General features: G+C 34.6%; 4 protein-coding genes across 4 annotated transcripts; 1 reads left to right on the forward strand and 3 right to left on the reverse strand.

The window, feature by feature from the left end:
• Nucleotides 1-324: 324 nt before the first annotated feature.
• Nucleotides 325-2573, reverse strand: LOC146168405 (uncharacterized). The gene is made up of 4 exons (XM_083382727.1): nucleotides 1636-2573; nucleotides 1361-1536; nucleotides 1057-1237; nucleotides 325-902 (listed from the first exon to the last, which is right to left on the reverse strand). Exons 1-4 carry the CDS (start codon nucleotides 2380-2382, stop codon nucleotides 585-587), a joined length of 1422 nt encoding a protein of 473 aa, XP_083238853.1. The 5' UTR covers nucleotides 2383-2573; the 3' UTR covers nucleotides 325-584.
• Nucleotides 2574-3271: 698 nt separating this feature from the next.
• Nucleotides 3272-15372, forward strand: LOC146168406 (vacuolar protein sorting-associated protein 18 homolog). Its single transcript, XM_083391038.1, has 22 exons — nucleotides 3272-4722; nucleotides 4787-4909; nucleotides 5176-5320; nucleotides 5996-6187; nucleotides 6288-6436; nucleotides 6675-6780; nucleotides 6958-7101; nucleotides 7294-7444; nucleotides 7585-7669; nucleotides 7793-7894; nucleotides 8572-8742; nucleotides 8889-9038; nucleotides 10675-10779; nucleotides 11407-11526; nucleotides 11594-11686; nucleotides 12038-12174; nucleotides 12404-12584; nucleotides 12764-12910; nucleotides 13288-13416; nucleotides 13775-13836; nucleotides 14131-14308; nucleotides 14703-15372. The coding sequence occupies exons 1-22, from the start codon at nucleotides 4552-4554 to the stop codon at nucleotides 14904-14906; spliced, it is 3045 nt and encodes a 1014-aa protein (XP_083247164.1). The 5' UTR covers nucleotides 3272-4551; the 3' UTR covers nucleotides 14907-15372.
• On the reverse strand, nucleotides 15275-17462 carry LOC146168407 (complex I intermediate-associated protein 30, mitochondrial-like). The gene is made up of 5 exons (XM_083391059.1): nucleotides 16664-17462; nucleotides 16175-16372; nucleotides 15873-16052; nucleotides 15702-15776; nucleotides 15275-15566 (listed from the first exon to the last, which is right to left on the reverse strand). The coding sequence occupies exons 1-5, from the start codon at nucleotides 16985-16987 to the stop codon at nucleotides 15411-15413; spliced, it is 933 nt and encodes a 310-aa protein (XP_083247185.1). The 5' UTR covers nucleotides 16988-17462; the 3' UTR covers nucleotides 15275-15410.
• On the reverse strand, nucleotides 17045-27039 carry LOC146168408 (protein-lysine N-methyltransferase SMYD4-like). The gene is made up of 14 exons (XM_083391050.1): nucleotides 26794-27039; nucleotides 26482-26602; nucleotides 25991-26105; nucleotides 25144-25219; nucleotides 25006-25077; nucleotides 24744-24862; nucleotides 24069-24197; nucleotides 21053-21638; nucleotides 20804-20917; nucleotides 20622-20737; nucleotides 19909-20062; nucleotides 19513-19694; nucleotides 19022-19176; nucleotides 17045-17810 (listed from the first exon to the last, which is right to left on the reverse strand). The coding sequence occupies exons 1-14, from the start codon at nucleotides 27002-27004 to the stop codon at nucleotides 17489-17491; spliced, it is 2472 nt and encodes an 823-aa protein (XP_083247176.1). The 5' UTR covers nucleotides 27005-27039; the 3' UTR covers nucleotides 17045-17488.
• Between the last annotated feature and the right edge of the window lie 420 nt (nucleotides 27040-27459).

Consider the following 27459-nt stretch of genomic DNA (forward strand, 5'->3'; position numbering starts at 1 on the left):
TGATTTAAATGAACTTCTGCTTCCATGACAATAGTTATAAAGAATACTATAAGTCTATAACTGATACTTATTTTTGTTAAATCCATTGCAGTTTTATTTCTAAGCAAAAATTTATCTCTGGTTGTTGTTTTTTCTCATTTTCTCGATTTTTATTATATATACACATTTTAAAAACTTTTTTATTATGTTTTTTTAATACCGCTTTTCGTTGTTATATATATGTCTCTTGATAGTACTTATTTTTATTAATATGCACATAGAACACATGCTTATAAAATGTGTCCCACTGTCTAATTCTGCCATGAAAATAAAATCAACACTATGCACTACAAAATTTCAAAATCATGTTTTACAGGTTATATTTTAAGATAAAAAAAAAGTCTGCCTAATGGGTTGTGTAGTAATAAGTGTTCTTTTAAAAATAATAAGATTTTATTTTTGCATAACGCCAAAATTGCAAATAGTAGTAGTATAAAAACAGACATCTACACATAAGTGCAAAGTAATTCATAAGTATACAAAGGGAACATCTTCAGGAAAGTTTGGCAATATTTAAATTGTTTAGAAAAAAATATTCAATTCTATCACTTCCAGGATATTGATGGAAACATTTTTAAAAACTTGCTGAAAAATTTAGTTTTACTTCCTTTATTGTATTCATCTGATACAGATTTCTTACAATACTTAAAAAACAGATTGTAAGCCTTGGCATGTACTTCTTGCAAACAAATGGTACCCCGAATGTTACAGGCCACCTCAAAGACATCGGATGCTTCTTTACAAGCCAAGAACATTTGTCTTTTCAACATTATAATTGCAACACAAACAAATACTTCAAATGTATAGTTTGTTTCTTTCACTAAAGGATTATTAAATCGAGATTTTCCTTCATCATTCATAACCTGCAACAAACATTTAACCAGTTATTATTGCCTGTAAATTATATATATATATAATATACATACTATGTAAAAAATAATGATACAAGGTGTCACCATAATGATTTATAAACATAATTAAACAACAAATATACGTAACAAGGTGGCTAAAAATTACCTCTATTCGAAGCTGAGTATCTTTTGCTGTTACTGCAGCAGCAGAGTCTAGTTCCAAGTGGTTGGACTGGGCCATTTCAAAATATTGAATAGATTCATCGTAGTCAAACTCGCGTTTAAATGAGACCAACAGCCATCGATGACAAAATATCAAATCCGCAACATTGCAGTTTGATAAATGGCTTGAAAATACACTTCAGATGTTATTTTTAGCATTGAATGACTGAATAGCAAAGATTATGAATCACCTTAAGTTACTCACACAGCATTACTTTATATTGGCAATGTAATAAATATATACATACCTGTACAAATTTGGCTCAAGATCTTTCAGCAAACTTTGTACCAGTTCCATTTTTTCTACCATGCCATTTTCATCAAAATCTTGTTCAATTCGTTCCATGTGATGAGTAAAGCACCAGAATGCATCAACTTCACACTCCATAGCAACCAAAAATCTGGTCAAGATGTCGTTCATGCCCTATACACAAATAAATTAAAATGAATACTTTTTTGGTAAATAAAATACATTATATTATTGAAAAAAGTGTTTTACATTTAAAACAAATTTGAGTTTTACCTGTACATATCCTATTGTTGGATGAAAAAATCCAAAAGTTATTAGGATGTCTCTCATTTTTCTCTTATGATCTTCAGGTGCTTCTTTGAAATATTCATGATTTAAATCAGTCCTAGGAATGTCCTTGTCAATTACCCTGTACCATGATGAAGGGGTTTGGTCCATTTTCTCTTTCCATGCATAAGTTTTTGCCATGTCTATGTGGGTAGAATCTTTTATTGAATCAGTAGGTCTAAATGGGGGCAAGTCCACTGACATAAAGTCTGCTTGTGGAACAGAAGACAAGGCAATTTCTTCGTTTAAATTCTCTCCATCACTGTCTCCCATGTACATCTGCCATCTTAACTTAAGAGCATGGTACTTATAATGGTGCTCAATGTCAAAGTCTGCCCTCTCTCTTTCTGTGGAGCTCATAGGATACAAACCAAAAATAAATGACCAAACAGATTTTCGGATTTTCGGGTCACAGCCACCATGAAACAAGTCTTGTCGAAGCTTTTCCTCTTGAACAACTCTACCATCGACATCAAAATACTGCAAATATTGGTCTTTGGTCAACTGTTGAAATTGTGGTTTTAAAGAATTTACTTCATCTTTATCAGAAATGTCGAGTTGTTTTGGTGTTACCATTTCAAAGGTACTTATTCTGCGTTTTACATCTGGCTGTGCAAAGCATGCATCATCACCAACCAGGACAAAACTATCAGATGACTTCTGTTTTTGATAAAAAACCTTCCGGTTATCCATTACCTCTAATCAAAAACCTTCAAATAATTTCAAAGTTATTTTTTTAATTACTTACAAATATATCAATATAGCAACTTTGCTCATAAAAAACAGCTTTGCAAAAACTACTACTAACATTTACAAACTCGTATATTATGGAAAAACAACGTAGTTTTCGTTTTAATAACTTTTGTCAACACGCTACCCTGAGATGTTCTGATAACCCACATCGCCCCCTTTATATCTGTACATGTTATATCGGTTGCAACACTTATATTATTTTACATTTGCGTCATTTAACGATAGGTCTTTGCAATCAGCTGACATTAGTCATGGGACGAAGATCGTTGTGTTTACAATTTGTCGTGTGCGATGACGTCAACTCACGTGCCAAATCGCTCCAGTTCATGCATGAATAGCCGGTGGCGCATTTTTTCCACAAATGCAGTTACGTCGAATCTGCGGCGGAAACTGCTCTTACGTTATTAACTAGGGATGTCCGATACTTTTTATTCCGATACTGATACCCGATATTGACAACAAGTATCGCAATCCGATCCTAGTTCAATTACCCATTCTCAAACAAGTAAAATAGATAAAATTGAATCTTTCCGAGGTATTTTTTTGGTCAAAAATACTAGTAAAAAACTATGCAAACAAATCTCATTGCTATATTTTTAAGTCATAGTTATGTTTTTTAAACCTTGTTTCAAGAAATGTTTTGCCTGAGCTTGATTATGAAATATGCATTAAAATAAACAACAGATTAAATAGGTGATTGCAGCATGCGAAGGTATAAATTACCATATAATTATTAACTTGGCGCTGGTCTAGAATCCTACCACAACGAAACACCATTTGGGTTAGGGTACAGGTTAGCGTTTGGGTTAGGGTCGGTCAGGTATTATTATTAAATAAAGAATATAATAATACTTGACCCACCCACACCCAAACGCTAACCCGCATCCTAACTCAAATTTTGTGCGTTGATTTTAGAACTGTGGTAGGATTCTAGACCAGCGCCATTAACTTTGCTATTTAAGCTTACTTTTGGAAATATGATTAACCATATTTAGTAAATTGGTATGCCAAGAATGTGTAGACCCATGATTCTTTAAAAGTGTGCGATGACACCCAGTGTGGATTAAGAGGTTGTTAAGTGTGCTGAAAAACATTTTGTACGATAATATTGTAAAATAGATTTTTTCTGTTATAAAAGAATGAATCAGTCAAAATTGTTTACAAAATCAAAATTGTTTTACAAAAACGTAAACTGTAATGAGCTTTTCTAAACTGTCGTTCAGTTTAATATTTTATCAAATTTAGTTTTAAATTACATCCAACAACATTTAAACTGTATTATTATTTATTATTACTAGTGGAATATATGGTATATACAACATAAGCAGTTTTAATTAACCACACATGTCTTCTTTATCATGCTAAGTTTAGCTTGAACTCGTTTTTGCTTCAGATAGTTTTGTATCTCTGATTTTGACAATTCATTGAACAGTATTTTTTGTGTCTTTTTTCGGTTGTAATTTGCAATTATTTCCTATTTCAATAAATATGCTAGTTCGTTAATGTTTTGCAAATCTTGTTACCTTGTATTTCAACCAAACTTTTGCTTAACAATTTTCTTTTTTTTTAAATAACCAACGTCGACGCCAAAACACTAATGCAGTACTTTGTACAACATTGCATCTGTTTAAATCAATGTATTCCTAATTGGTTAAAATTTGAATTTTTTAGGTTAAAATTTTTTTTGTAAAAAAATAACAGCCCTACTCATTACGGTACTGTAAATCCCTTTTTATATGATGTTGTGTATTATGAAATAGTGTAGCAGGCTTTGTTGTTTCTCGACTTGCTTTCCTCTGAACCTGTAAAAGGTCATTTGGTAGAGCGACCGTCCTAGTATGGTGGGGTCGTGACTTGAACCATATAGATATTTCTAGCCTGGAGCTGCTTGCAAGAAAATCCTTAATTGCTCAAAATATTGCAGTATTCATCCATTTTCTAGTCGTGTATTAATGGCTATTGTCAATTTTTTTTCGTTTTGTAGGAAGTGTGCCACAAACCATAACAGTTTTAAAACCACTGCTATAGATAGTGACCTTCATTAATTAAGTTCTTTATGCTTACATTTTATTTCTGCTTAAGTTCCAATGTTTGTTTAACTTGTAAATAATGTCTTCGATATTTGATCAATATGAAGCTACTATGTCCCGTGGTACCGGTAATACAACACAGCGGGTTAGCAGAGCATCTAGCGCGACAAGCACATCTACAGAACCAGTATCCAGTGGCTACATATCAGCCAGGCTTGAAGATGAGACACCAATATTCAGCAAAAGCAAGGTCAGCAAAAAACTGGCAATGCATTTTAGAGTTTAGTGAAGCAACAGTTTTGTTCTGTTTCTAGATCAATTTTAAACCCCAGGAGAAAGTGACTCATCTTGCCATTTGCAATAACATGCTTTGCATGGTTATGTCTGGCAGATTGCTTCTGCGGATTAACCTTTTACATCCAGATGATGTTGATGAGGTAAACTTGTTCACCATTTCAATATTTATCACTTTAAATTCTTCAATGTAGTGACCCAGGTTCTTAGTCAACAAAACCACTCAAGGCTGTATATACATATATATTTTGCTCAGATAGAATTTATTTCTTACTTTAAAAACAAAAAACTGAATTGTAACACAACAATCTTTACTGCAGTATCTTAGATGTAGGCGTTAAAATTTGTTTAAAAGTTGAAGTGTTTCAACTAGAATAAAACCAATATATTATTTGTATGTTGCCTAAAGGTTGAGGTTACACGAGGAGATGATCTTGTTTACAAAATGTATTTTGACCCAACTGGACACTTTCTTCTACTTACATTAACCTCAGAAGAAACTGTTTTCTTATCTGCAAATTCTAGGAAACCAAAAACTTTAAACAAATTCAAAGGTATTCTTTAAATTAATGTGTTACTAGCTTACTGCAGTAAATTGGTTGTTAAACCTTTGTCATGTCTATTACGTATGCATGTCTGGTAATATTCGCTGTTAGAGTAAATAGTGGCGAAGTTAAGTGGCAAAAAGCCTTCGGACATGCTTCACATGGCTACAATTGGTAAACTTGGGATTCTTTGGTGGTTTCATCGTTAAAATGTGAATTTTGTTTATTACTCCAAATTAAGGTTATTTAAATAACTTACTTTGGTTTTAAATTGCCTTTTGGGTTTCCAGATTTTTAAAAAATTAAAGTGTAATTATTACTTTCTGTTTCCTGTGCATCGCATATCCTCCTAAGTCAAGTATTACCAAATTAAAGCAAATAAGCGCAATTTTTTTAGCACTGCACTGGATTTTAACTGCATATTTGCACACAAGTTCACTTGAAAACAAGGGGTGTTTTTAGGAATAATTGTTTTATGGCAAATAACTTTGTGATGTCATACTAAATATATCCATGGTCACTTAAAAAGCAAGATCCTGGATCCACCCATGTGATCCTAATGTTTTTACGTAATTGGCCGTTAAGAGCTCTTGAAATGGTAATTTTGGCTGCAATCAATATAGCTTGCCGGCCACTGCCTTAATGTAATAATAAGTTCCATATAATAGCAAACCCAATTTTTAGGTCATAAAATTGAAAGTGTTGCCTGGTGTCAGACATCAAGTGGCAACACAACAGGGCCTGTACTAGTTGGGACAAGTTGGGGGTTGATCATGGAATGCTGTGTGGAAGCTGGTGAGGACATAAAGTTCTTTGGGGGAAGTGTCGATCAATACTTCAAGCAAGTGTTTAACCTTACCAAGGGTGATGGAAGAGGTAAGAAGGACAACTTCACTAGTAATGTCAAATAAACCTATCACTGCTTAACAACAAATTTGATTATAAACTTTGAATTATTTTCTTTATATTTTAACAGGTCACCCTGTCACTGGACTGGAGTATTTCTGTACTGCCACTAAAGGAAATGGAAGAAATGAGTATTGTATTTTTGCAAGCACCCCAAGCAGATTTTATCAATTCAGTGGTATTGTCAACATAAACAGTGGAGATGTACCTCTATTTCAGGTTTGGTTTACGTATTACCTTTCAATTGTATTAAAATGTATGTCTGAATTAAGATCCAATATAATTCCTTATGGGTGTCTAATCTTGATTAGCCTTATTGAAGTTCTACTGTGTTGTATGATAATGAGTGTTTTAGTATAATACATTTGTTTCGATATTAAACAGATTTCTATGCATTTGTAAGAAGTATGTTTGAAAACTACATATGGTGTGACCTGTTTTTCGTATACCTTTCTAGAGTGTGTTTGCGCCATATGCCAGTACTCCACCTCGACACATTGATCTTCCAGGAGAAATAGACAATAGTCAACTAATTTTGTTATATGACATGAAGTCCTCCACAGGTATTATATTAACATAAGGTTTTAATGTCGTTTATAGTAATGTACTCTAAAACATAAAAAACAAGTGTGCATGCAAAAAAACACATTATACAAAATATATGCTAAACTTGTTGAAGGGGATCTTTGTGGGACTTAGTTTTACAGGGATTTTATACATAAATATAAAATCTGTTGCAGCACAAATTCCAGCACAGTTTGCATGGATGGCAGCCCCTGGCGTCTACATAGGAGATATTAGAGTCCCCAAAACAACTGAAGAGTCTTCTCTGCAAAACCGTTCTCTAATTGCAAATGCAAGGCTTATATCTTATCCAGATACAGGTATAAATATGGTTTAAATTAAAAACTACAATTTGAATGTGAGCTATCAGTAAACTTTTTAATGGTGAGTGATCAATAATCATGTAATACTTGTTTCTTGACCTTCAGAAGAATCTTAAGAAACTCCTTTTAGTGTTACCATTCAGTTTATCTTTTTGTTTCGCATCACTTGATTTTATTTATTTACAGAAGGAGATAATGCCAATCCATTTGCTGAGGAGAATGACAAAGTGTTAAACATAGTTCTAACTGAATTTCACTTACTCATGTTATATTCAGATAGACTTAAAGTGATTTGCTCACTCAATGAGCAACTTATTTTTGAAGACGTTTATACGTCAAGGTAAGTTTCTCACAATTTATATAAACATTAAGGGATGTTTAAAATCTTTATTTATAATAGAATTTAAAGGTTTTTAAAGGCTTCAAGTTAGAAATGTATCGAAAAGCCTTTTTTATTTTTTTAATTAAGTGTTGTAACAGATTTGGTCAATTAATGGGCCTCTTTAAAGATCCTGTTCAAACCACAATTTGGACGTTTACAGAAAAAGCAGTATTTAAATACAAGGTAATAGTAAAGCATGTTTATTTTATGGTATGTCAAAAGTAACTAATTGCTTGTACTAATTTCCAAGTATTCTTGACATGTTGCTTGAATGCTTTATTGTGTTGTTATTACTTTCACATTTAGGTTGTAAAGGAAGCAAGGGATGTGTGGCAGATGTACCTTGACATGGGAAAGTTTGATTTGGCCCGTGAACACTGCAGAGATAACCCAGCAAACCTTGACAAGGTAAGTAGTAGAATAATGTTGTGACAAAAAATATATCTTAAATAAGAAAAAGAATATTCACGCATAAATTGTCAATTTTACACAATCCTTTCTTTGTGGCAGTTTTTTTCAAATTTTGTTAGTCGATTCATGGGTTTAATAAAATAATATTTACAACAGTATATTCTTGGACTCGCATTTATGTTCTTGAAATAAACATTTTTAACCAAATTACTTACAAAAATCACCTTTAAAACTGATATAAACAAATTGAAGGAATTGTAATAAGAAAAAAAAAGAAAAAAAATTATAACTGGACATTTTTTTAACAACATTTTTAAATCAGTAGTACTTTTTTTTATAAAAAAAAGATCTTCCATATATCTAGGCTTTTTTCTAAGTTTTTCGAAAATATTTGATAAAGATATATCTACAAGCTAATTAACAGTTCGATATGTTTCGTGTTGCTGGTAAAATCCCTGTGTAAATAACAAACATTTCAGTAAATCCATCTTTCTTAATATTCTCATGTTTGTGATAATTTTAACAATCATTTGTATAAGGTTTATTTAAAATGTTAAAAATTAATATATCGTTTTAGACTTTTATTCAATGCAAATGTTTCTCTACCTTTTGGTCATGTTTAACATTATGGACAGTTTAGAATTTAAACAAAATAAGTAAATGGTTTTGTGCAGGTTTTAACCAGGCAAGCTGAACATGCCTTCGTAAAAGGTCAATATAAGGAAAGTGCCTTGTATTTTGCCATTACCCAAAACTCTTTTGAAGATGTTACTTTAAAGTTTTTAAGGGCGGGCAAGGAAGTTGCATTAAGATCATACCTGCAAAAGAAACTCAGCAACCTTAAAGTAGGTGTTTTACTTAGTGGGCAAAGTTACCTTTATAATTCTACATATTATGTTGGTGTGGTTTGTTATAAAAATCCTATTTTACCAAAATATACACTGAAAGATGTTAGCTTGAATTATTTTATTTTATCTATTAACTTTTATAGCCTGGTGAAACTGCTCAAATGACCATGTTGTCAACCTGGCTTATCGAACTCTATCTGAACGACCTTGGGAAACTTAGGGATTCGGAATCGAAATCTGATGAAGAGGAAAAAGTTAAAAGCAGAAACAATCTTAGGCAATTGCTGGCCCAGGTACTTTTGAGACAATGGTGTTGTTGATGTTAATTTTTTACTGTGCTGTTCTTAAAATCCTATATGTTAGTTCAGATTGCACTCACGTTACGCACTTTCCATCATTATGCATAAAATATCCCAGTAGGAAAGGGCAAGGCAAAACAGACTGCTTAAGCGAGAATTCGTATTAGCTAAAACAATTTTTTTGATGGACAGTGTAGCAACCAAAATGTCGCCTAGGCTACACCCAGGGTTACCATCTGCTCAGACCAAAAAATAAGCACGCTACTCCAAAAAAATAAGCACGTTACTAAAGATCCCGGGGGTGAAATACAAGGTTTCAGAAATAACGTTATAAAATAAAATAAAAACTTGAAAAACAGCTATTTTTGTATGCGCAAAACGTGGTTTAATCGCGCGAAGCACGAAAAAATGCGTTTATTTGGTTGAAATTGGCAAGTTAGTCACCCTTATTTAATGCAAGCTTTGTCGATTTTTTCGCGTCAGAACGCACCAGTTATACACCTTTTAAAGTTTAAAAGGAACCGTGGTGCATGGCAGCATGAAACGCATAATTCTGACCGTGCCTGGTAGTTAAGTTTGGTTCACTTGGCGGAGTTATGGTTGTAATAAAATTATTCATTGAATGATTTACGGAAATGCATCTAGCAATTTTTTTTATAGTAATATTGTGTTTTCCATAGCCTCTGGGCTGATTTAGCATTGTGTCTGTACTGACACAAAAAAGCCAGTCCTCACGTCAAGCCGAAAGTTTACTACTTGATTGCTAAAGCAACCTACCACACTTCTATAGGCTACAATGTACTTTTCAGATTTAGAATAAACAATCACAATCCATTGTTATTATGTAATTTAATGTATTACTGTTATAATCTGGGTTAAATAACTTGGTAAATATAAATAAAAAATTGATAAAGAACGCTTTTAGAAACTAAAAAAAGACAAACTAAGCACGTTTCTTAGAAATAAGCACATTTGAGTTTTCTAAGACACTGCGCCCAAAAATAAGCACCAATCTTAGAAATAAGCACGGTATGGTAACCCTGGCTACACCTGTGATAAACAGTAAAAATAAAATAAGCATAATCTTCAGTAAAAAAGAGTGGCCCAAATAAATGATAAAAGATTCATTCTTTTATTTGCATACGTTTCGGCAAGTGCTTATGCCATCTTCAGTGCAGATCCGTGTTTCCAAAAATAAGCATATTTTCTGAAGAACGTTCTGCGCAGGGAAAACCGACCACCGGTGACACAAAAGTGATCCCCAGTGTGCCATATGTATAAAACATAACTTATCTGCTTTTTTGCTGCATGAATGGGGCTTATCCAGGATTTGTTTGGCGGTATAATAATTATTAAAGATTTTTTTCACAAGTTACATCATAATGTGACGTCATAATCCAAGTTCAATAATGGTATGCATGAGCATTAAATATGGGAATTACATCTTCAGCTTTATTTTAACTTTAGTAGCCAATGCATACTATACCATCCTTACATCAACATCCTCAAAAGTACATTCCCCTCTAATGATTTTTGCAAAACTAAATCTGCCTGATTTTAAGCAGATAAGTTTTTTTTGAAAAAAAGAGATTCATTTTGCCCCGCTTTTCCCTAATTACCATGTTTTAAGGGTCGATTGAAGGAAAGCTTTCAGGAGAACCGTGCCACAGTTTATGATCTTCTGATTAGCCATGGAGAGATTGAGGACTATGTATTTTTTGCAGTTCTAATGCAGGTAAGATAATTGTAAAAGAGGGCTGCACAACTCTAAATGGTACAAGGGCCGCAAAAAGCAGAAAAATCCACAGGCTGCATACTGCAATTGCATGACAATTTTTTAAGGATGACGTTACAAGTTTCTTCATAACAGTCATGACGTCATAAAACAAATTATCTTAAAACACCTGTTGTTCTTGAGCGAAAAATATGCAGCTGAAATCCAGTCTTAATCGCGCGATGAGCAAAATAATTACGTTTATTTGGCTAAAATTAAACTTTCAATTTAAAAAGGTGACAAAAACATGGTAAAAAACGAAAAAGTAAAAATATGTATTGCAAGGTTAAGTTGTTAAAAAATATAGGCCTTGTGACCTCCTTTCTCTTGATCAGCATCTGCTTGTGACCATGTTTTTACAAACTCTCACGCGGACCTTGAGTTGTGTAGGCCTGCTGTAGGACGTTTCGCTCAACCATTTATGGACTGTTCGAAAAAACGTGAAACCGAAGTTAAAGAAGAAACGGATGATAAATTGTCAGGGCAAAAGCTCTATTTTGAACCAATCAGAAATCTAATCAATAGCCATAACACAATAGACCGCGTTCAGCAATTGTGTTTCTACTACATACACGTTTTTTTTTTCAGGACTACGAGCGGGTTGTAAATCACTATGTACAAAATGAAAACTACTCAGCTGCGCTGGAACATTTACGCAAGCAAAATAACATTCAACTGTACTACAAATTTTCACCGGTTCTAATGCAGGTATACGCCTACACTAACGAATCGACATCCTCTGTTGTGCTTCGATTTAAAGCGTAATATATTTCAGCACATACCCAACTTGACCGTTGATGCTTGGATTCACCTGGGAAGGAAAATGGACCCAAAGCATCTTATTCCAGCACTGGTCAATTGCACTCAGGTAGTCTCGTATTTATAGATGATTGGAAACATTACTGACCTTGTAGTGATAGTAGGCTATCAATTGATTGGTTTATTTATTCAATTTTCTTAGCTTATGTATAATTTAATGTAATGTTCTCTTTAATTCGATGGAAATTTCTGCTATGCGTTATATGTTGAATGAGATATGTAGTTCACAATTTAGTCTCCTCCATGGAATGACGTGGATTACCTTACTGTCTCACAGTGTAAATGAAAACTATCGTTTCACTAAGATTTTCAAAACAATAGATGCATAGCTATAATGTCCACCAGGTCGGGTAACTTGGTCGATACTTGGTCCTTATTAGCTGTGTTGCGTTTCACCCAGAGCGGTCACCGGCAGCAGTGGGCTGAAGCCTTGCGCTACCTGGAGTACTGCACACGTGACCTCGAATGCAGAGACTCGGCAATTCACAACTACCTGTTATCGTTGTACGTCAGACACCAACCGGAGTCGGTACTCAGGTGAGTTATTGTTTTATTTTTAAATGGATGATCTTTTAAGTCTATTTGTTTTGCCAGTCGCTGTGTAAAACTATAAGTGATCTCCCAACAACCAAAAAAATCATAAAGCCTGTTAGCTTTTGTTGATATCGGTAATTTAGTATATGTAAGGATTAAATCGAACCCGCGATTCACGAAATACCGTATTGTATTACATAGTCAACACAATTTGCCTTGATTTTTTTATCAGCTACTTGAAAGACCAAGGCAGCGACGCAAGTGATGTGTGCTATGACGTCAAGTACGCGCTAAGGTTATGTCTTGGCAACAATAAGCAGGACGAAAAAAGGAATCCGGTTCTTCTGCGATCGTGTGTCATCATATATACTGTAATGTGTCTCTACGAGGAAGCAGTTGCCATGGCGCTCAAGGTGTACACACCTGTTCCTAAACATTTCTAATTTCTAATTTATTTTTTGCAACACCATTTACAGAAAACGATTTTAAATGCTACTAAAAATTTTTGACGTTTAATTGTTGCCGGTAGATTTTAAAATGTTAAGGAAAAATTGCATGGGGAGTCGTAATGTTGTTTTCTCCTGCTCACTAGGTGGACGTTGAGCTTGCCAAATCGATAGCGGATCGGCAGGAGCTTGAAGAGGAGGACGAAGAGCTAAGGAAGAAACTCTGGCTCCGGATCGCTAAACACGTGGTACAGGAGGAGAAAGACATCAAGCGAGCGATGATGTTTTTGCAGGTTTGCTCATTTATATTTTTTCACTGGTTTATTCTTGATAGGAATTCTGATATTATTGAATCATAATCGGAGCATTTACAATGGATGCCAAGTGAGAGTGCCTATACTTTTCCGATGCTAGAGTGGTATCAAGGCCGATTCGATCAGATAAAGTTACGGATTTCAGCGATAGTTTACTTTCCAACATCTACTATCTTTAAAGGCAATTATTTCCAAACGCAAAAGCGTTTTGGCCTAATGCATGAAATTTTTTTTTCCATTCAATTTGACCTATGGAAGCATATTAGAGATTCTATAATCAAGCGCCAAAAAACGCTAACGTGACTAATCAAACCTGTATGTTATACTTTATCTAATAAACGTTTTGTTGTAACCAGGAGTCTGGCGACTTGCTGAAGATCGAAGACATTCTTCCGTTCTTCCCGGATTTTGTCACGATAGACCATTTTAAGGATGCGTTATGTGAATCGCTGGCCGAGTACAATAAGCACATCGATCAGCTAAAGGTAAACTAATCTGATCAACGTCTAGAACAGGGGTATTTTTGTAACACCTCTTGTGATGATATATGACGCTGGACTGACTCGAATGTAGTCTAAACAATTAAAATGTAGGCTACATTTTCAAATGCAAAAAAGTTTGGTCCACCCTTGATTAACATTAATTGTTATCACAAATGCTTAATACTACACGTTTCAACAAAAGTATTAGCTAATACGGCTCCAAGACCATTCTAACTTTGGGTCGGGCCCGCGACTAGGAAAAGGTTGCCGACCCCTGGTCTAGAATATATATATAAAGCTTAGTAGAGTTTTATGATAAAAGCTTTCCGATGTGCTGAAACTATACATCTCTTTGCTTTAGGACGAGATGAACGAAGCAACAACGAGCGCTCACTCCATACGAGCTAACATACAAGAGACCAGGTAAATTTAACTCGCTGTTGCAAGTACATACGGAATATTGCTACAATTTTCATCACATATGCTTGTCCCACAGCTAAAAAAGCCTTTGTTAGGGAAGGCGGATGTTTCCTATGTTAGTTTTGGGGCGAAGGAGTCTTAGTTACGTTAACTGTTTTGTAAATAGCGATGTATCGCCAACTATTGTTGAAAAAGCTATGTCAGCAAAATTCGATAAGATGTGTGATGACTCCAAACTTGCTAAATGCTAAGTAAAATGTGCGGTACCGGGGTTAACAACATAAGCTTTGTTTCCAGAAACCAGCATCTAGTGGTCGGGCCCACTGAGCGTTGCACGTCTTGCACGCGACCTCTCCTCACGCGTGGCTTCTATCTCTTCCCCTGCAACCACGCCTTCCACAGCGATTGTCTGTGGACCGAGGTCAGGCCGCTGCTTAACGACGCCAAGCGAACCAACGCCGACCGGCTTCAGCAGGTAACGCTGGCCAAGATATCTATATTTACTCTGATTTATCACTTGTTGAGTCCTTACAAACTGTTTTGCTCGAGGACCTCGAGGTTTTTTCGCCACCCTAAAGCTAAAAGGAGAAAACCGTAAACAATCAACCTTTTATGCATAAACGGAAAATATGTTTAAAACGCTAAGCAAGAAATGAATTCCTACCTAAATTCAGCTTGAGGTGTATTATACATATTGAAACGCTATATAGTACATAGACATATTTTTCTATAACATCTTTGGGTATTCCTCCCAGTTAATCCTGGCAAATCAGCGTATCAGCCTAGATGTTGTTAAACCGCTTTTAATCTATTAGTATCGAATATAACTGCCATATCCCAATGATCTTCCGTTCTGTCCCTTTAAACAGGAATTACGTCAACTAACAATGGGAGCGACCCAACCCGGCAATGAACAAGCGATAAAAGATCGGAGGTCGAGGAGGCAGCAGTTGGTGCTCGACCTTGACGACTCGATCGCCAACGAGTGTGTGCTGTGTGGCGAAATCGCTGTGCGCGCCATCGACACCGCATTTGCCGACAGTGGTCTTGATGACGCCAAGTCATGGTCGTGAAGGAAGATTGAAAAAATAAAATTATGGTCGTGCATTTCGATCCTTCCTGTCGCCGTGTGTAAGGCTGAACATAATAAGTGACTTTTGCGATTTGCTCCCTATGGTAGCCTCATTCAACGCATGAAGTGCAAGGTTTGGAAAATTTTAAAGAAGTTGGGTACACTATGCACGGATCTGTAATGTAGCTTGATAATAAATTGCAAAGCCAAATAGGTCGAGTAGAGCGACAGCATCTTGATTAAGACGTTTCGATACGAGCTTGTATCATCTTCAGTTCAACTCGTATCGAAACAAACGTCTTAATCAAGATGCTGTCGATCTACTCGACCTATTTGGCTTTGCAATTTAATGAAGTTGTCATCACAAAAATCTGTTACACAAATAAGTGTTTTCCGTCGTTTATTAGGTCATCTGGACCTCTCCGACTATTGTTTTGTGCAATATGTTTTGTTTATTAATCGTTGATTCACGAAAATATAATTCACGTTTTTTCCAATAGTGGTTTCAGGCGCCAGAGTCTCCGTCGACTTTTTGCCAAGGAGAATAGTAGGTAGTGCCGCGAAAAGGAAATGTCGGGTCACGTTCCAACGCAACGTAGTCTATCTCCAGTTGGAAGGGACCCTCGATGCCATCGCTCAAAAAAAATCTGAAGTTTTCAATCTGGGATAAAGAAGTGTAAACACATTACGAGCTATCAATTCGTAAAGAAAGCACAATTGGGGTTCATAACCTATAGCCAGTTAGCTTTCCTGTATTAGTACTTTAGTATTAGATCAAAAAAATTGAGCTACTTGCCTTGTTGATATCCATACCGGTCGGCCTGTCCATCAATGAACTTTTTCGCGTGGGCAGAAACTTTACATACGGTATCTGACAACCATAAAAAATGCATTAACTCTGTTGAATTATCCGAAGCTAAAACTTTTTATTATATTAGCAAAAAACAAACAAATTAAAGGGACTCACGGTTATCTCCTCCCAAAGGGGACCCCCGCTAGTAAAAACTGGTGCGCTGTAAGTGATCCTTGTATCAAGGCCCAAGTTGCACACCATTTCGAACGAGTATTTACGACCATCGCCCCTGATCCGTATTTTGACGACATTGAAACCGATTAGGCTCAACAAATCGGCCTTGTCGAAAATCGTCTGTATTGTCACATAAAAACATTCGCTCACTAACCCTGCTGTTTAAAATTTTTTAACAACAAACAATTCAACAGGAGCTGTATAAAACATATATAACCAAACCGGTAAAAGTAGTTCCTTACAATAAACGGCTTGGTTTCCAGATAAACGAAGCCATTATAGACTTGCTTGTCTTGTAGTGGGTCGTCGGATAACCTTCGAGAAGGCGGTCGGCGTTGGCTCAGGTAACCCCGAAACCTTGCGGTCAACTCGTTTTTACTTTGCCTTAGCTCGGCCCAGCTATAACCTCCCACGTCCTCGTCAGTCATTAAATACCAATGCTGTAAAGTGACGAAATAATGATCAAAGAAAATTGTGTTGTTTGAAAACCAGGTCCAAACAAATATGGCACGCTCGTTGCGATTTAAACAGTTTGTGTAACAAAAATAGGTATCGGATTCTCTGTTTATTAAAGTTAAATCTTAAAAAGTAAATATTGAACACTATAATCAATCGCAATTCAAATCAAGTTACTTTTGCGCAGAATCTGATGCAACAAAACGGAACAATAAAAGTTACAGTGTATTTATATTTATGAAAAGCATTTATCTTAAACGACTCAAACACAGCACCTGAAAGTCTTCCGGTTTCCGAAAGTAATATAAGACGTGGTCGAGTTTGGACAGCCTCTTTCGTTGTTCCTGTGTTTCGTTGCTGGCAAACCGGTTCTTTAAGTCGTGCTTTATGTAGCGCCATGAACGCTCCAGCGCCTTCCAGTCCATGGCAATGGGAATCGGGCGTCTGCGACGAATCTCCTGCTTTACGGCGACGCCGGTCTCGTCATTCTTGAAACCTCCGACCGGCGACAAGTGAAGAGCTCTGGCGCTCAAACACGGCGCAAGGCAATTCCGAGAACTTATACCACCGCGAATCAGAGCGTTGGTGACTTTTTGCATATTTTTTTACAACAGTGTTATGCTACCTTTGGTTAAAACCATTCTGAAAGACACGACCTGTAATTGAAAAATTAAAGCTAGTAAATCGCACAAAACACAGAAACAAGCGAAACATTGGAACATGGCGGTGTAAAAAATGTTTACAGTATAACTTTCAACAACAATATTATTATCGTTGTTTAACTGTTGCATAGCGCATGACATAGCATCCTTGGTAGACCTGCAGCAGTGCAGCGAAATAAGACGGGCAAAAAATAGATCGTTGTGCACCAAACAGTTTTTTTGCAAACAAACACACGAAACAGCTTTCGATGACTTTTACCAAAATACACAAAAATAAGTACACAGATTACATTCCCATCAATCAATAATATGTGCAGAAACTTAAACTTTTAAATATAAATCATGCTGTATGACAGGGTTTTGAAGGTTGACAAGAAACTTAAGTCAATTACGTTTCACACCAGCGATTAAAATTAGTGGAACTAATTCTCCACATCCTCACGCCTTGGTGGCGTTTATCTGGGCCATCTTGCATTCAAGTTTCTTCTGCAACTTGCAGCACTCTAAGAACGTCGCCATCTTCTCCATGTCCATCCTTTCGCTGTTGTCGGCCGGTAGGTGGGCGTCTATGACGGGCTTGGCGATGCTTGTATACTTTTCAGCCAGGTCATACTGGTCGGTCCTGTAGTAGAGGGTAACCAGCTTGTAGATTTCGCGTCCGTATTCGATGCTCGACGATCCGAACTTCATCCCGACCACTTTTGCGCTGACCAGAAGGTGCTCGATGGCACGCAGATGCGACGCACGGTCGTCCAATTTGCTGCCACAAGGAAGCGAACGATCAAACGTGTTGTTAAGTTGTTGTTACAAACAAACACAGGAAAGCGATTTAACGAAGCTTTTACTGTTTAAAAAAGGAAAACAAGTAAGGCTTATTTTATATAAAAACTAATATATCTACAATTTTTTTTTTTTGATAAAAATCGTTCATGAAACAGCGTTTGTCTATTAATAATAATAGTATTAATAATTAGGGCAATTATTTTTTGACTTAAAACTGAGAAATTTTGTCCTAGAATAATAATTTTGACCAGTTAGGAATATATAGATTTAAACAACGCTTTATTGTATTAAGTAATGCATTACTGCCTCATGGGGTTGTCAGTCGTTTGTTTTTTATGTTTTATTGTAGCCGGTGGAACACAAAATCGTTTTTTCGGGTTTAGGTAAACTCCTAAAAATGCTTGACGTTAGTTATTTTAAAAAATTGTTGACCGAACAGTTTCGTTTAAATACAAGGTTAAAATAATTGATAAAATTAACAAATACCTAGGATATTTTTGAAAATAAAAATGGAAGAATTACAAATCATTACCTAAAAAAAAGAGATAAAACTGTTTAATACATTTGTCCAAGTCACAGATTTGCAACTATTTGAACCCAAATCGATAGTAATAAACTAAACGACAATTTGGAAAATATAACTACAGATTTTGCTAATATTTAAAAGATTTTTTTAATGCTATGTAGTAGTTAATGGGATATTCCGATTCTTGATATTTTATTCTGATACCGATACCCGACATTTTGAACAAAAAGTGTCGCGATGCGATACAAAATTTCGCCATTGCTATGGTCAAACAAGTACATTGATGTGGGCGTTTGCACCTCCAAATAAATATTATTACTGCCTTTTGATAAATATATATATTTTACGGCGGTAGAAAACGAGCCATGCGGTTTCAAATCATACTACCACTTGTTATCTGGTATTACCCCCGATCCGAAATCATGGGACATCCTTAGTAGTTAATTTGCTATATTCAATAGATTAGAAGTAAACATATTTTATTTGGCTATTGTAACTGAATGAAAATATTGGTGGGTCGTTAATATCCAATGGGGTAAAAGTAAGAAGTTATATGATACTTGGCTATATGAATTGAATGAAAGCAACAAAAGCAATCTACTTATTACCGTACACAATCATGCGGTTTTACACTATATTTGTAATGCATAAATAATATTTACCTGAGGCAAAAAGCTATCTGATCATGTAATCCGGCAAGCGTTTCATGATTTTTGTATAAAATTCCCTCCATTACTTTTAAACCGTTCATAAGCGTTTGAAGATTTCTTTTTAAATCTCCATTCATGACTTTGATAGATTCAACACTTATGATTTGCTGTAAAAAATAGACTGTATTATTATTTCACAATGCAAGACGGCTTGTCCAAACAACACAAACAGTGATTTTTCAGTTAGCTTTAAATTTGATTTTTATTCCATTTTCACAAATTGGTTAACAAAAAGTACTAGACATAAAAGCATGAATGAACAAACCCTGATTACTAATATAATCCTGTAGGCATATTTTTATACTATTTGGATTTTTAATAACTGTTTTTTATGTCTTAAACTATCTAAATGTAGGTGATGTTTTTACGGTGGCATTGGATCTGAGATTGAAAACCTAAACTGATGTTACACAGTTAAAGTAATTCTGCTCAGCAGGACAAACCATCGTTCTTGTGTAAATGTTTTGCGCCTCTGTCAGGTTTTGGGTTCGCCTGCAAGCCTCGTCTGCACATCTTCCCCATATCGATTTATCTTCTCTTGTGTTGGTTATCTTCACAGGACCACTACAAGCCTCACATTTATAGGCAGTCAGCTGCTGTACGAAGGCGCGGTCATCTGAGTTGCCTTCAAAGAAAAGTAAAATAAAATTTTATGCAGAGGCAGGGTGAATCGAAAAAGCAGTAAGTTAAACAGGATCAACATGCTGCATGCTGTACAATGCATCAAACAGGGACTTTTAAGTAAGCTCTATAAACCAAGGCTTCTTATGAACAAAACGTTTTTTTATATAAAGAAATCAAAAAGATTCAGCTATATTATTTATTCTTAAAAAAAACACCTGTTTTATGCCTTAGGCAAGCTTTGCACTGGCACTTAAAGAAATACTGTTCCTCCAGTATCTTCTGTCGGTCTTTATATGAGTGGCGAGTCAAACAAGGTCCATAGCAGTGGGTCACCTCTTCTCCAGTTGTCAGTGATCGAATCATTTTGACCTGAATGCATGTATTACAAAAATTTGAATGTATAGCCGCAATTATAGAAGCGTGCAACCTTAAAGATAATAGTGTGCCTAAAACTTTTAGTAATTAAAAAAATACCAGTTTTGTGTTACAAATATGCATTCAGGCATTTATACGAAAAAAAAATTGATGATATTATGGTATTTACCTATTACCTACCATATGTGTATAACAGGTGATTATCAAGTTATGGCGATATTGTTATGTAGGAAGTATGCATCAAAGTTTTTTCATTTACTTAGTGTGCCTCAAGCCAAAGAGGTTTGAGAACCAATTATGGAACAATGTTTTATAAACATGTTTATCAATATAAGTATTAGTATACAAATATTATTAAACATTAGAAACCCAAAGAAAATTAAATCTGACAAGACAACACATTTATTATATTTAAGGGGCATAGTGTTTAAAAAATACCCAAAGAGGAAGACATAATGTAGAATAAATGTTTTAATATAAATATGATTGGACCTGAAGCCTTGTAAAAGTAGCAGACCATGCAAAGGGGTTTAAACACTATTTCAAATGTTACCGTAAGTTGGTTTCCAGAAAAACTGACAAATGTATTGTTATCACAACTGTGATTCATCAGGCTTGCATAAGGAAAGACAGCGATGGCAATGCGCTGCTGAGAAACAGTGGGGACATCTATAAAACCAATAAGACATGTAAATAATTAATAAACTAATTTTTTTTTTAAACAAGACAACTTACCTTGATCAGTGTTTTCATTTACAAGTTCGGTAATAGCTTGTGTGTTTGTAAAAAGCTGAAGCATGTGATGTTTGATTAGATTTGAGAGAACACCATGAAAGGTTTTTGGAAGTTCTGTAAAAAAGAAAATGCGTTGCTATAAATGTTTATAACTATGAATCGTTTTATATTTTATTTTTAGAATAACTCGTTAGTTAGGTTAAGGTAGTATATAAATATAAAATAAATAGTGAAAAGCAATATTCTTACCTTTGCTGAACAAGTGGGGCTGTTGTTTAAGGTTAAAGTTTGGTATTTTCTCAGCAAACTTAGTGCATATATTCTCCACTTTTGTTCGAAAGGTACAGATATCAAATAAGGCTTTATCGAAATTGCCTTGCTGTCCAGCTAAACTTAACCTGTTGAAAATCTGTTTTAGCTGCAGTTGCAAGGTATCCTTTTGGTGCTTTTTGTCAGTAGAGGAAGTACCAACACACAACTCAAGTACAGTCGCAATGCATCTAGCCATTTCCTCACATCTTGAAACAGTGGCCTTTGGGTGTTCTTGTATGTGTGACTGGAGACAATAAACACTCCAGTATTTACCATAATATTTTCCATCATCTGGGTTACATCCAGATGCATTTTCATTTATTTCATTGCTGATTGTCCATTTCTTTTTGGGATTGGATCCTGATTTTGCTTTGAGTTTTGCAAAAGTCTCCTTAATACTGGTGGATATTGACTCAACAGTGTGACCGCTAATTAACTCTTTGCCGTTAGCAGTGTTTAGAGTTGAAAGCTCATAGCTACCACAGAGTATAAGTCTCACAGCAAGATGGAGTGTTGGTTGCAACTGAAAAATATAAAAGTCATATAAGACAAGAACAGACACCTAATATTAATATCAAACCAATGCCATAACAAAACTGTAATTTTAGCTTTAGACTGGGGTAATGATAAATTCAAAAAGAAGGTCGAATTTTATTTTCCATTTTCCGCCTGCACTATAACATGCCTTAAATTTAGGAAATACCCCAAGCCAGTAGTGGTTCTTAAAGGGCTAGTAATTATTAGAATTCAACTACTCAAGTAGTTTTTGTGCTGAACAGACTCTAAGCAGATAACAGTCAGCTAAAGCTAACATTTAGACAAGTGTTTCCCAGTGTGTGTGGTACTTTACCCTTGTAAACATTGATGGATTGCAGGAGGGCGTTTTAAGTCTTTTTTATGTGGGGGCGCAACATACATATAAGGGTCATTATCCAAATTCCATTGTATTACACATTGTGTTACTTGTGTTGTGACATCACTTAATATCTTGCATCTAAAACTTTTATTCCACTACCTAACAAATATCCTAGATATGTCCCAGGTGTACTGTGATAAGGCACAGGCGTTATGAAAATTTGTTGAGTTCAAGGAAGCACAAAAAAAAACATTGGAAAGCACTGTGTGCAATCTTTTCCTTGTGTTGGAAACTTAAACCAAGATTGCCAAATGTGTGACTGATTTTAAGATATTCATAATTCCACTAATGCTATGCTAAATTATGAGAATGTCATTCAGTGTTTGAAAATCTGTTTCAGTTGAATCAGCAGTTACACTAACATCAGCTATCTGCGCACAGACAATAAACAACAATCAATTGAGCCTAACTCAACATTTTTAGCAAGAAAAAAAGAAAGGTTGTTTTAAAGATTTTGTGTTTTAAATTATGTATTGTCCTTTTTTCAACCGCATACATAAACTTCTGTTTCATTGCATATTTCTCTCTGCATGTGTAATAAACTATTTTATGCACTGATGTGTTTAATGCACAATTGCCAATCTGAAATAAATAGAATAGTGAGCTTTACAGAGAAGATATATACTGTGTATGGTGTCCAACCAGCCCTAAATGCAAAAAAATAAAGATAGCAGTTTGTGATAAATTTTGTGTTTGCATTACCTTAATATGCTTGACATTACTACATAACAAACAAAGATGCTTTATACCAGTGGTTCTCAACCTTTTGGTTCTCGCGACCCCTTTTAAGTTTTCGATATATCTTGCGCGACACCCAATTATAGTGTAAGATAAATAAACCTCAGTAAATCAAAAACACATTTTAAAATTGGATTTCTGAGATTGTATCAAAATGTGGCTAAAATGTTCTATGTACAACAAGCTAAAGTTACGATTTGAGCCAGGGTTGCTAGAGATTGACATTTTAGGTCAAATCATATTTAGCATGAACCTAGTGCGATACTAAAGGGAATCAATGGAGGTAACTATTATTGGTGAGCAAACAAAATCCCTTACAAATTTACAAAACGGTTAGTCGTTAACAGCAGTGCAATTATTAAGCTGTCTGTAAATTTTATTTCCTTTTTCCAAAATGGTAAGACCAAAATGTTATTACCAGTATTCTGTGGATGTTTCGGAAAAGTGTATTTAAAATGTTATGATACCGCTGAAAAGAAGAAATACTTTGCCTGTAACCTATTGTACACCTAGCACAAATTTTATTGTTACTTGGCCTAATATCAATTTGGAACTAAAGCGCCCTATTCTACACCTGATGCATTAGTACTGCAGAAAATTATTGCAGAAATACGCATCATAATCGCGAACAATTTTTGAATTAACGTTGTTAAAGTCGGTATAAACAAAGTTTGTAGGCCTTGTGAGCCCGTGGTTTTACTTTATCCCACAATGTTACAAATAAATTCGGCCAAATTAGGACAGAAAGATTATTGTCCCAATGATTTACAAACCGTTGGACACAGCAGTTAAATTAGGGCAATTTATGGTTTTTGCTCAGAATTAAACGCGACAGGTTCACTGCAGCAAAAGCGGAACGAAGACAAATGTTAGACTGGCGATTGCTTTTGCTTCTATACTGCTAAACTGTTAGTTCATAATGCCTAATTCTTATTAATATTTCCTTGATGAAATTCTACATGGCGACCCCCCCGTTGAGAACCACTGCTTTAGACAGTGAGTTAAACCCTGACAAAAGCAATATTAGCACTTATAAAAAGTGGGGTCTGGAACCCCAAACCCACTGGACATACCACTGCTTTAGACAACTAAGAGAAGTATATAAACATAATGATAAGTATATTCATGGTAACCTGGATAATTATTCAAAACAAATATATATCATTAAACACAACAATAAATCAATGATTTTTTTGCAAACCCATATTTTTCACATATATATATGTGTTTCTAACACTATTGTTATGGTTGGTACTGTAGTTTTATGCATGTACTAAATATGTTACTATAATTATTTACCTTTAATAATACTGGACCCATACAGCATTCCAACCAATGCGAAGTTTGCCAAGCTTGTATTCGACAACTTTCATCACAGTACAGCACGTGGGTACATCCATGGCATGGGATACCAGCTAAATTACATTCCTGCAACAAATTAGATCCATGACAATTTTTCGGGTTAAAATATTTTTTCGAAATCCAGTTCAGTTTCGCTTTCGGTTTTGAGAAATTTAAAAGTTCCAGTTCAGCTCGGGTTCAACTAAAATTATTTACAAAACTGGTTTATAATATTCCGGGTTAGATACAATATAATATGTGTTTCACCTAAAATGTTGGTCAATAAATGTAGAGAATAATTATTGAATTGTAGCGGCTCCCTAAAATCTTACAAAAGGTTCAGGTTCGGCTACTGATCAAAAAATTTGGTCCAAAACCAGTTCATGAAGTTCTAGTTAAGTTGAACTGCAGTCAGACAGGTTTCTTAATGCTACTAATACCCACAGAAAAAACACAGCAGAACAAACAAACAAACATTCTCCTTAAATTAAATGAGAGACACTATTCAAAATATCTGAGACAAACCAAAAACAGCTTCCGCAGTTTGTATATGGAGAAGATTTGGCAGTGGCACAACATCAGTAACGTACATCAATCAGAAAAATTAATGTAGGAATAAAGTAGTGAAATTACTTTAAAGCAAAAACTGCAGTGTGTTTTCCGGAAAGCAGCATGAAGTACTCCTGCATAGGCAATCTCTGTCAACATAGTTTCCGTTGGCGACGTCATTTTCTTTGTTGTTAAAAAGCGACCTAGGAATCGATATAACACAAATTTATTAGGAAAAAAAGTAGTTTATCAATACATGAAAAAATATGATAAAATTAATAAACGTAAGATTACAAAACAAATGCAACAAAGATAAAGTAATTTACCCACTAAAACGAATTCATACCTGTTAATTTTTTCGAATTTATGTTCAATTTTTCCAAAATGTTGTCAGGGTCAAAATCTAGATTTTCAGTATCTAAATAAAAAACAACAAACATAAAATTATGAATAGCTGTGGTAATTTACTGGATATTAATCTCACCATGTAATAGAGATGATTTGTTTGTGTGTTTGCTTTTTTCAACTTTGTGCAAAAGGTGCTGCAAGACCTTAATTTCCTGTCAAATGTAAAATTTCTATAAATAAATGTTTTATCTTCAGTAAAAAAAAACGAATATTAAACCAAAAGAAAAACATTCGTACTGTTAAAAAGCTTTTTAGTTAAAGTCATTATGGCTATACCCTATGTTTGGGGATAGCTTTGTTTAGGTTAGTGGTTCTTAACCAAGGTTCAATGTTTCAGGGATTTCGCACCAACATCCTCTGAAATAATACAATGAAGCCTACTTGGGAACTAGTTTAATTTGCGTGGAATCAATGGCCAGTTGTTCCATTAAAAATGTAGTTTAAAACAAAAACAGATATAAAACGGAGCTTTTTACCCAACATATATTTTAACAATACGAACACAACAAATTAAACCTAATGATAAACATTAAAATCATACTTGTGCCTTATGAAAACAGAAACACAATGATGTTCTTTTATGATTTGTTCATGGGATTACACAATAAGATGGGGTGGCACATTAGGATTGTTATTGTCTATAATATTTAATGCTAACAATATGTGCGTAACTGATAATAGTTTAGTGAATCAGTAATTCAAACACACATTTATCTCCTAAATATTAAAAGTTTACGCCCTTTTTGCATTCTGGCATTGCAAATTTGTGTACCCATGTTGGTTTGTAGTTTTTCTCTTCTTTTTTACTACCATTTTAATTGGACCAAAGTCACCAAACCACAATAATTTCAACCATGAAAAATTGCTGACTCGATTGGCGATTTTAATTTGTTGACAGTGTTAAACAGTTTACTTAAACTTACCCTTGTTAGTTTGCTCTCAGTTTGATTAAGCAACATATTCATTGTTTCCTTGCACATTTTGTAATCTTTTAAGTGCCAGTAACACCACGCCAAACGAGAAGTTATTTTTGACTGTCTAAAAATGCAGTAAAACCAAAAAGGTTAAAAAGAAACATTTCTAAGACAATTAAAATGTTAATTGTACTACATATATCATTAGTTGTGGTAACAATTCAAAATGAAGTTACGTGGGCAAATAAATTAACCAGTAATCCCCAAAAGAGATACAGGAAAATTTACTTTTGTTTTTTTATGTCAAATATGAATGATATCACACAACTTTTAACAAAAAATAGGGTTAAGTGGCAATTCAAATTTTCTACACCATATTATTGCTTGGAAACTATACCTGTGTGATATACACTATATAAAATTAATTTACAGGTGTCATAGAAACTATACACAAAATTTAAAACCTATTAGCCAAACATAATTTAATTAATTTAACTTGCCTTGAAGTAGGGTGTTTTCCATTTGCTAAAGCTCTAAGAACATCTTTTGCACAAAGATTAAATTTCTTTAATCGAAAAAAGACCGCAGAACGATTAGCATAGAGAAGTGCAAGAGGATATTCTAAACAAATATGAAAAATCTTTTTATAAATCACTATCATATTGTTAAGTAAACGTACAGTATATATAAACTACAATTTGTAAAATAAAATGTTCCAAGAATAAATATCATTTTTCTTAATAATATTTTCAGCAAGTAAAAGGACACATGAGCCACGGTTTCCATTATGGCTTTAATTTATAACATCCTACCTTCAAATTCTTCTTTTGGGTTAGATTCATCAGAGCAGCAATATGCAGGGGCAAACATCAATCCTTGAGTGTAGTTTTTGGCAGAAAACTCAAATTCCTGATCTCTAAATCGATCATTTCCCCAATTTTTGAAGGTCATACTACTGCTATAAGATTTTCCTCCAATATAAGTAAGCTTGGCTTTTACTTTTTTACCCACTAATTGAGTCATTATGATATACTTTTTAGTGGAATATTTACTTAAAAGTTAACCTGTTTTAGAATATATATGTTTGTATTTTTGTGTGTTGACACTCAGCAGGGTCAATTTAGTGTGAAACTAAAATTCTGACAGCTACCAAAAAAAAATCTACAAAGAAATAAGGGTATTAAAAAGATTATATTGGAGCATTTAAGCACTTTATATCACTCTTAGAATCGTATTATGTATCTCAGGTAAAAATATCCGCATTACTTTTTTTACTATAGAAAGAAAAAAATATTGGATTAAAATTTAGGTACAAAGTCTGACAGACGTCCTGTCCCACAAATACTTTTGATTAGCATTTGCGTAGGTTAAGGAATATAATAAAATAATAAATATATTAATACTTGACCCACCCTCATCCCACTGTGGAAAGCAGGGCTGGGGAACCACCGTAAAATAACATTAGCTCCGGCTCCAGC

This window comes from Ascidiella aspersa, chromosome 1 (assembly GCF_963924565.1).
Source record: "Ascidiella aspersa chromosome 1, kaAscAspe10.2, whole genome shotgun sequence".
NCBI lineage: Eukaryota > Metazoa > Chordata > Ascidiacea > Phlebobranchia > Ascidiidae > Ascidiella > Ascidiella aspersa.